Source organism: Zingiber officinale, chromosome 6A (assembly GCF_018446385.1).
Source record: "Zingiber officinale cultivar Zhangliang chromosome 6A, Zo_v1.1, whole genome shotgun sequence".
NCBI lineage: Eukaryota > Viridiplantae > Streptophyta > Magnoliopsida > Zingiberales > Zingiberaceae > Zingiber > Zingiber officinale.
Window position 1 is genome coordinate 84,943,376 of NC_055997.1, and position 10,249 is coordinate 84,953,624.

The following is a 10,249-nucleotide window of genomic DNA, read 5'->3' on the forward strand; positions in this document are numbered from 1 at the left end:
GATCTCTCTAAGATTTTGTCCTTAAAAAAATAATTAATCAAGTTAGATAATATTGAACTCGGGATGACCAGTCCGGGTTCATAAAAATTTTTCATCGACTATTAGAGTAAATCATAAAACATTTGTGGCAGACGGTCCAGAAGTTTAATATTTTTTAATTGTGAGTCTCTCCTTGGATTATATAAAGGAAGATTATTAGGATAAATCGAAAAGTGCTTGTGACGACGAATGGTCTACAAGTCTGGCATCTTTTGATTGTGAATAATATTATTTGGAGTAAAATTTTTTATAAATGTGGATGTCAGTCTGTACTTTTGATGATATATCAATTGCTTTTAACGTGAGAGTTTGTTTTGTACCCGATTCAATTCTTTTAAAACAAAATCAACAATTTTTTTTAAAAAATAAAATAATAATTATGGTCTTTTTATGTTGAATTAAAATCGGAAAGATGATTAAGGAGACACCGGAGTAATTTCGACATTTTCACTTTTTAAAGTCTGGATATTAATTATTAATAAAATTTATTTTTAAAGTCTGGATATTAATTATTAATAAAATTTATTTTAAGAAATGCGATGAAACATACACCATATGATCTTAATTCTATATAGTGTTTAGTTAACATGTTACATGGTATAACAGTTCGTCAACTTAACAAGATTTTTGTGCATAATATGCCCATTTTTTAATGAAAGCATTTGCTTAAGAATGTATTACCATGTGAAATAAAACATTACATGAATCAAACATGGCCCTTACGCTTACACCGATGGATCATAAGTCATACTCAAAGATTTGGTCTTTTGGACCAACATTTAGAATGTTCAAGCCAGAAGATCTATCAACACAAGAAAACGTGTTTCCTCTACATTTTGAACAAGGGCCTATTGCTCTAGATAGATATGTTACATGATACAATCAAACAGAATTCAACCTTAATAGAATACAAACCGAACAAGGGTTGAAAAAGAGAACGCACTGTACACAATGCTTATATTACAAGTGGCCTTCGTGTCTGCACTGCACTTTTTCTTCTTCTTTTTTTGGCTTAGTCAGAGTTGGGACAGCTTTAAATTTATCACAAACTAATTTGTGCTCGACACTTCAGCAGTCACTCCAATTATCTTCACAATCATCTTCGTCGCTTCCGACCATTGCCTATCCAAAGAGCAGATGTTAAGCAGAACGGCAATCAAGAAGCTAGTGACCCAAGAACAATGTCAATTTTAAGACTAACCTGGCGAACTGCATTTGCTTTCTCTAAGATGGCCACAACTCTAATGTTTCTTGAATCACTCTTGTGGCTTGGCTTCCAAAGAACAGTTGCTGGCTTCAGACTGTATGACTGAAAAAAGAAGTTTGCCCAAGTTACAATCAAGAGAAGAGATACAACCCGATTAAGTGGCCAACAGTCTATGAAAACGCACCAACCTTGTTTCTTATCTGCTCTAATAATGCATCTTTCTCCTCTGATTTAGGTTTGTCAGAAGGCCTAGCGAGCTCCGATACCTTCCTCAACTGCAAAATATTGGACTCTAGTAATGCATCCATTTGATCTGCCTTGTACTCATCAGAAGGCCTAGCCACCTCTAACACCTTTCTCAACTGCAGGACAGTGGACAAACATGAGGGAACTAAATGGTTGGAACTTGAGCATTAAACCAAGTAGACTGCATTACCTTGCTTCTATCATGAGCAACAACAGCATCAATCAATGGATTTCTAGGGCGATTACGAATGGAACGAGGGTTAATACCAAACATTTCACCTTCTTTGGTAGGTACAAAAGCAAATAAAGTTGGCTGGATCCTTTCCAAAGAATACACATAGCCATGCTGGGGCATGTCTAGCCCCGAAGAGAGTGACAGAATATGATGGTTATCGTCCAAGTTGCTAGTTTCAACCAAGAAAGGGCTCTGAGACTGAACCACTTCGTTCTCCAAATATAGATGCCTATCGTTGGAATAACAAAGATATGGATTTTCTGGAGTGCTGTCTGATGATGACATAAAAAAGTCTCCCCTAGGTAAAGCTAGAATTGGATTTTGGTTGGGCAACAGAGAAGACAGCTTCTGAGATCTCCATTCAAGAGGTGGAAGTGGGGGTGAGGGTGGTGTTTCTTCATGATTCTGGGAAGGGAAGGAAGAATTTGAGTTGCCTTCCTGAGACTGGTGTGATATTCTGGATGTACTCTCAAAAGCACTCACATCGGAGCCTGACAAGGGATAGAATGCCATATCAGAGATATCGTAAGTCGCATGGTGTGCAGAAATTTCTGAATTCCACTCAGATGAAACATGAGCCTGTGAATCCATTTTTGCATTCTCATCCGAATTTGATGCTGGCATATGGAGTAACACATTGTTTGTTAAGGCGTGAAAATTTGGTTCAGGTCCTTCTGATGGTTTATCTTCCAATTCAATATAATGAATTGGAATTTCCAGTTCAAGGCATTCACCTTTTTGATGTAAGGATCCTGATTCTTTATTGCTAGCTTCTAAGGTAGAGTAATGTGCATTTCTTGCTTGTGAGTTAGAGAATTCTGCATTGCAAACTTGTAAAGGCGAAACTTCTTCATTGCTAGCTTGGAAGATAGAGACAACTTCTTTGCTAGTTTGTGGGGTAGATATTTCTTCATTACTAGCTTGTAAGGTAGAGACATCAAAATTGTTAGCTTCATAGAGTTCTTTTCTATCTTGCAAATAATAGAATTCTTGGTCACTAATTTGTAAGCTAGAGATGACTTCATTGCTAGCTTGAGAGGCAGATGCAATTTCTTTGCTAGTTTGAGAGGAAGAGACATCTCCATTGCTAATTTGCACGGTAGAGACACCTCCTTCGCTAGCTTGCAAGGTAGAGACATCTCCATTGCCAGTTGGAATGGCAGAAATTTCTTCAGATAAACTTACAAAATCAAAGATTGAGTTGGTTGGCAGGGGCATATCTCCTTGTACACTTTCATGTTCACCTTGCGCTATACACTTTGAATCAGAATGTTCACTTTGAGCACGATAATTTAGATATGGATCATCAAGAACAGGATATGCTTTGACATGGCCACCCGGCATAGTTTCATGAATATCACCAAGTAACCAAGTATCATTTGCATTAGATGAATTATTCACAGGCAAACCAGAGCATGAAGCAGTTGGGTCTAATCCTGGAGAATCTTCCATGTTCAAAGTGCTTTGAGAACTTAAAGATTCCACCGTGTTCAAAGGATGCATTTCATGGTTAATTGGTTGATGCTCATAAAAGGATGCGAGATCATTACTATCTTCTAGCAACTGCAGATGCTGGTCTAGTGCTTCTTCTGTATGAACCAAGTAAGGTTCTTTGTTATTAGCTTCATCATTGGATGCAAAAGTTTCATCTGTCAAGTTTTTGTGAACAGTACGTTGTTCAGGCATTCCAACAGCATCCTGCAATCGGTCTAGATAAAAGTTCTTTGAGAATTTTAAATTATCATCAAGCATGATGGAATTACTGACACTCTCGGAAAATATTTCTCTAGAAGAACATAAAGGTGTCTTCTCTTCATTGTTCCCCTCGAAGGACTTTTGGAATTCCTCACCCAAGTTCATCTTGGGAGATTCCAAGGGTTCCTCTGTGCCCGAAAAATAGTCAAACTGGGGTTGCAATATTGTGGGCATCGAGAAATTGCTTTCTATCCCATCACCATTCTCAATGCTAACTTTTATGTTTTCGATTGCAAGCACAGATTGTATTTCTGTTGCACAATCCGCAATGCTGATGGTGGAAATAACATGAGCCAGAGGTGATATGTTTTGGGTTGGGCATGTTTCTGCATGTTGATTCACTGTCTCTGGGGAATTTCCTATGTTTGTAGTTGAGGTTTGAAGGAGAACTTCATCATATGGAAGAGAATCTTTTAAAACAACGTTCTCCTGCTTTGTTTTGGAAATTTCATCAGACAAGACCAGACTGGATTTTGCCTCTTCTGAAATTAGCAGCACAGAGTCACATCCAATAATAGAGTTTTCAGTACTATGGTATTGTGCTAGATCATCAGTTCCTTCCACACAAATAGATGCATCACTCAGTAGTTCTTCAGGATGATGAAAGTCGTCCACATCTGCTAATAATTCGCCACAATGTAAAGCATCCTTGTAGATGTCAGGGACAAAATCTGAGGCAACTGGCAAGATGCTTCTTCGAATTGAACTGTTTGCTGCATCTTTGGAGGCAAAAATTTTTATTTCTTGATCCACTGGAACTTGTATCTCTTCTATTGTGGTCATGGAGAATGAATCTTCACTCTCAAGGTCCTCCACCAAAGTGCTTCTAGTTAATGGACAGGAAAGCTGATCAACTATATGTATGTCTTCATCCACATGATCTTCTGGACGAGTTCTCTCAAATAAACATGGATCTTGATAAGGTGGACCTATCATATTGAACAAAATATGCATAAAAATGTTAAGACTTGTTACAGAAAAACAGGAACACGGTGTTTATACAATAAGTTGAAAGACAAAACTACCATTGAAGCATTTGGCAATCTCATCAGATTCTAATTGGGCATCGTTACTGGCTGAGGTACTTTTGTTACCAGGAATTAAACAGGGTGCAGAACTTTCTTCAGGATTAATATTTATGAAATCAGAAACAGGGCAAGTATCATAAGAATCCCAGTTTTCATTTATGATTTCTTTTGGTTGCAACGTGGTGGGATCATCAAATGTCTCCATATTGCTGGCTTCATCAGAGACTAAATCAGCAGAGTTAGCAACCTCACCATGTGGCAAAGTAGGCTCCTGGGTATCCTCTGCTTCTTGATTTGTAAATACTTCATCTAGGTTACTAGTATGATTTGTCATTCCACTGATTAGCATAATGTTAGATCTTACTGGCCCAGTATAATCAGGTTCGGATATCTGAGTGAGCATCTCCTCTACTCTTTCACTATTGTAAGTGTCTATCTCCTGACCTTCCTTTTTCAAAGCACCAATATCTGGTACACCTTTATTTATTAAATGTGTTTCAACTTCTGATTCCATGCTGTTGGGCGTATCCATGAAATTTTCTTGCTCACTACCAATGTCTTCAGTCCTGTAGCCATCAGTACTGCCTTCTAACTGAAGTTCAGCCCTCACTAACTTATGATCTGCCACCCTCTGAGATGTGCTTCTCACTATATCACTAAGTTCATTGTCATAGGCACTGCTTTCTGACTTAATGTCAGAATCAGCTGAGTTTTCCCTACTGTCCACAAGATTATATCCTCTCTGAGTATAAGGTACGCCCACTATTGGCCTATGCACTGATTCTGAAAGTTCTTTAGCTTCCGCCTTCTGGCCATCTAGTTCATATGCAGTGATCCTAGTCGATTCTTCTTTACTGTTCATGGTAGGACATGAATCTCCTACTAGAGAATGATTTTCTGACATATTCATAGCTGTATCGCGTGTGAGAGAAGTTGGTACACTTGAATCAATTAGATTTGAATTTAAATTTGAAGAACTTTGAGAACTGTCGAAAGCAATTTTCTGCTCATCCAAATGCAGTTGAAGAAGATGCTTCCTTAAGCCACTCAATTTACTTTCATTGGTATCATCCAAATTCCTTGATTTCAACCTCACAAATCTGGTAGCAGACTTATCAGCCACCTGAACTGAACTTGCTGGCTTTGAACTATAGAAGACCAACAGAAGGAGAGAGAACAAGATTCAGAACTGATGCTGGTTTATATCATTTGATCAAACTGTATGTGCTGATTGAACTTACTCAGTATTTGCACGTGGTGACAATAAAAATTCTAGCGTTTTATCAGTCTTCCAATGTGATCCGGCAAGAAAAGAAAGTCAGGTTAACTTTTGTCAATGCTGAGAACAATTCTTAACAATCTAAAAAAGTGAAGATATTTTTTTTTCAGCAGACAGGGTTAGCTATTAAAGAGATAGTAGAATGTAGTTGTACAAGTCGAAGAAGAGGATATTTATTTATTGTAAAAAAGGACCAAAACAAAAATAATGTGTTCCTTTAAGATGTCTTACCCTAGTCCTCCGAGGTTTTTTCTCTCTTGGTTTCTCTGCTTCCATCAAGCTAGAGGAAACTAATTCTGTTTTAAAGAAAGATGGATCTGAGTACCTCTTCAAACAAGCTCCTGCACCAGCAGTATCAAACCTGAAGGAAACAGGCCATTTAGTCCAGCGCAAATTCAAAATTCTGAGCTATATGTCAGTCTCCATATCATACTTATCTAGTATGAATAACCGAGGTGGGCCACGGCATTCTTCATAAGAATCCAAGATAAAACGTGACATATCCCCTTGAGTGATGATGTTCTGATCCAGATGAAAGTTAGAGTGCCAATCAATACCTGCTGATGATTACATGAAGGCAACAATAGAAGCATTAGGAAACAACATTAATATCCAAGTATATGCCATCCAGTTCTTCTAAAATTGTATGGTACAAACAAATAGGCGAGCCACATTGCATGAATCGTTCTTTTATGCTTAAGTTTTTTCATTGATAAACACAAAGACTTTATTGCTAAACCTTTGATTCAAGAAAATAGATGATCTACAACACAATCATTATTCATTCATTTTTCCAGAGTTCTAGATAACATTTTATCACCAGAAACAAGATGCGCATTACATAAGAATTTTAAAATATTCAAGTATTATCTTACAAGAAATTTATATCTTATAGTTCTTCGTTTGTCTTCACAAGTGGTGAAGACAGCAAGTAAGACAAGACTATGGAATTGTTAACTCTAGTGACAATCTCTTATTTTGTTTGATTGAACAGAGGAAAGGAAGTGTGGTTGGTAATTTTTTGGAAACACAGATTAGGATACAAAATAGTTTTCTTCTCTAATTGGGGGTTAGCAAAAGATAATTTCTTCTTGCAAGAAAGATAAAGCTCCAATTTGAAAAAAGAGTGTTCCAATCTCTTTAGAGTGCTAGATTGCCCATCAATTTTCAAAGTGAAATATAACTTGCATTTGACATCCTAGCAATGATGTCAGCATACAAAATGGTCTCATAAAGAACATTTTTCAATATGGACTATCTATGTTGTTACAAGATTGTCTGTTTAAGAACTACCTAAAATACTCTGTCCCCTGTTGATACAAGCTTAACATTGTCTTGATGCAATGAATTTACCGAATGGCAAAACCAATTGCTTCACCTAGGAAGAACTAGAACAAAAGAAGCAACTTAAAAGAACTACGCTAAATAACTTTTCCATTGTCGATCCAAGTTTAACCATTTGTCTTGATGCAACAAATTTATTAGAACAACAAAACCAGTTCCTTTACCAGGAAACTGGAACTAAACGAGTGATTTAAAAGATTGAATTTGAATTTCTTGGAGGAAAAAGTTAAAATGCATACTGACCATTGCTGTATGAAAACCCTGAATGACTAGACTGAGAGAAAATAGCCTTCTCAACTGCTGGGAAATCTGCTTCAAGTTGCTGGACTTGAAGCATCAACCCATGCCCTCTAACAGCAGTACCCATGACCTCTTCATGCAAGTCGTGAAATATTTCTGCAGCAAACCTATTTACAAGATCCATACTGTGATAAATCTTGACATAAATTGCAATATTTCACCAAGACGCATGAGTTATTCTCAGAATATGTAGAAACATATAGCAGTCACAACCAATCGAATCGCATCACTATGCAAGAAACTATTTCAAAGAATAAGGGTGTGTCATATTAAACACTAAAATTCCAAGAAAGGAATGAAATAAAGTTGATGTATTTAAAAGAGCAAATATTAAGAAGTTAATGAAGAACAATTGCTATGAGTTTGTTTCCATAAAATTGCATGTTTGCAATACAAGAAGATTATGTTTATTCTAGTACATAAGTGGGAAAAACAATTCATGAACATCACTAACTTAGGTTTCTCTTTCTGCAAAAGGAATATCGGCAATTATGATCATTGTAGTCGAGCTGAATAAAATACTATAGCAAAAATTCTACAACTACACTAGTTCAAGATATGGCACATCCACACACCAGAACCAATTAGTGCTACCTAGTTGGAAAAAATGCAGCAACGCAGCAACTAGCCATCTTCATTGTCCTTTACATTTCTGCCTGGTTTCTTTATGGTCACTTTCTACTTGAGCACTTACCATTTGAGTACGACCGTTGCGTAAACATTTCCGTAACTCCTCCATCAGTAAGTTAGTAATTGTTTTCCATCTAATCTGTTTCTTCAAATGGTCTCCGAATTCAGACGCAACATAACAATTCTAGACACTCTGAATCATACTCTTCGAAGATCCACAGAACATTTCTTTCCTGAACTATCGTATGAAACAAGAACAATATTATATGTAAAATCCGAATTTACGTGGGCAATTTTCTTTTCAACCAAAGAATTGAGATTTGACGTAGCCACGTAAACCCTAGTCTAACAGCTCAACTACTCAGATATGGCACCCATAAGCAGTAGTAATAACATTGCATGTCAAATGCACACACACAGATTCATCCTAAAGCCCGAAACTTCATCGCCATTGAGGCACAGGGAAAAGGAATAACGACACAAAACGCGAGAAGCAGCCAGGCATAAGCAACTTACTCCGCGAGATCCCCGAGCTGTCGCAGTACGCCAGCGAAGCCAGACATGGCGACCCCTTCGAGGATGGCCTCGGGGTCATCCTTGTCAGCGGCCCGGTGGAGCTCCGGATCCGCCAGCCCGTACTCGTTCCTTATCTCGTACCGAATCGTCGGCATCTCGCCGGAACACCACCACCACGAACAGATCACGGAGAGCAGTGAGATGAGACCTCAGAATCCAGCCTTTTCTCGCCGCCTCTGAAGCTCCTCCTCTGCCGCCGAACTACGCTTGCCAACGGTGAGACAGAGACCTTTTTCCTTTTGTTTTTTTTTCCTTTTGTTTTTTTTTTTTTTTTTTTTTTGAGTTTCCTTTTCAAAGGGATTTCATTTGATGGTCCATAATAGTAGCAAAAGGCGATTTATCTCAGCGCTTTCATTAATTCCTTCTAAGATCAACATAAAATTTGATGATTCATAATGCCTATCTTTAGAGTCATAGTCATAATTTAACCATAATTAATTATAATTTTTTCATTTAAATTATAATTTGAATTGAAATGAACGATTGAAAGGTTGCCAACAATGAACGGATGACTGAACTGTCGTTGAGCGGGATGACCTTCGAACATCCACCTTAATCTAAATTATAATATGAAGGCACAACCAATAGCTAAATCACAATTAATTTTACCGTAATTATATTATGGATCCTTTGCGTAAAAAAAAAAATGACAAGCTAATCTCGTGTTTCCACGGAACAAAAGAAAATTCTAGAAAGAATTTTCAGAGACGCTTTGTTTGCAAAGAAGTTTATTAAATATATTTTTCATAAAGATAATTATATTCATTTTTTTATTAAACTAAATTTATAAGAATAATTTAGAAAATGTTTAAGTTTGGAGAATCTTTTGATTAAAAAACTTTAAAAAAAGGGATTCACTTTTTATGACTTAAAAACTTAAAGTTAAGTGTCTTATTATCCAATGAGATTGATAGTTTAGTTTACGGCCAACACCTTAATTAAGTGATTCCCTCCGATGATTGATTGTACGGATCCAGCCATGACTCCATTCTTAAGTGTTCTGTTTGATGGAATGTAAATGACGTTGGGTGTTATATTAGAATTATCAGTTTTGTATGAAACCAAGTAGATGCTTTTAAATTACCAAACTGGCAAACTGTGTAAATTAGTTTTAAAATTGTTAATCATCCTGTATTTATTTTTTATTTTATTTCTAATCAATTAACTGATAAAATATTAGTCCAATAAATTTCTATTCAAAAACTAATCGACTGATTTTTTAACACTTATCGAATTTGATTTCTCTATATGCCAAAATTTTAAATAAATGAATCAACAAGTAATAAAAATGAGTCGAATCACTTTACTTCAATATCAAAATTAATTTTAAATAAAAATAGTTGATAGATCAAATGATTTTGGATTGACATAAAATTAATTTCTATATGTTCGACTAATTCTCCTGATTACATGCATACCCTTAAAAATCAATTTCACCTAATATATTAAGAACAGTAATTGTTTTAACACGAATTAGATTTTGAACATGAATGTATTCAAAAAATCTAATTCGTATTCTCAAACATCAATTTGACCTAATATATTAAGAGTAGTGATTTTTTAAATATGGATGTGTTAAACAAAAATCTAATTCATGTTTAAAAATTCAC

The 10,249-nt window shown here is 36.2% G+C and overlaps 1 protein-coding gene across 2 annotated transcripts; it reads right to left on the reverse strand.

Moving 5' to 3' along the window:
- Nucleotides 1-734: 734 nt before the first annotated feature.
- Nucleotides 735-8,902, reverse strand: LOC121996777 (scar-like domain-containing protein WAVE 5). Of its 2 annotated transcripts, none has more exons than XM_042550886.1 (10): nucleotides 8,580-8,902; nucleotides 7,377-7,540; nucleotides 6,223-6,346; nucleotides 6,021-6,150; nucleotides 5,752-5,798; nucleotides 4,508-5,658; nucleotides 1,683-4,411; nucleotides 1,435-1,608; nucleotides 1,241-1,348; nucleotides 735-1,161 (listed from the first exon to the last, which is right to left on the reverse strand). In XM_042550886.1, exons 1-10 carry the CDS (start codon nucleotides 8,732-8,734, stop codon nucleotides 1,108-1,110), a joined length of 4,836 nt encoding a protein of 1,611 aa, XP_042406820.1. In that variant the 5' UTR covers nucleotides 8,735-8,902; the 3' UTR covers nucleotides 735-1,107. The 2 variants fall into 2 exon arrangements, with proteins under 2 accessions (XP_042406820.1, XP_042406819.1); XM_042550885.1 differs by having other exon boundaries at nucleotides 6,223-6,349.
- Nucleotides 8,903-10,249: the final 1,347 nt, after the last annotated feature.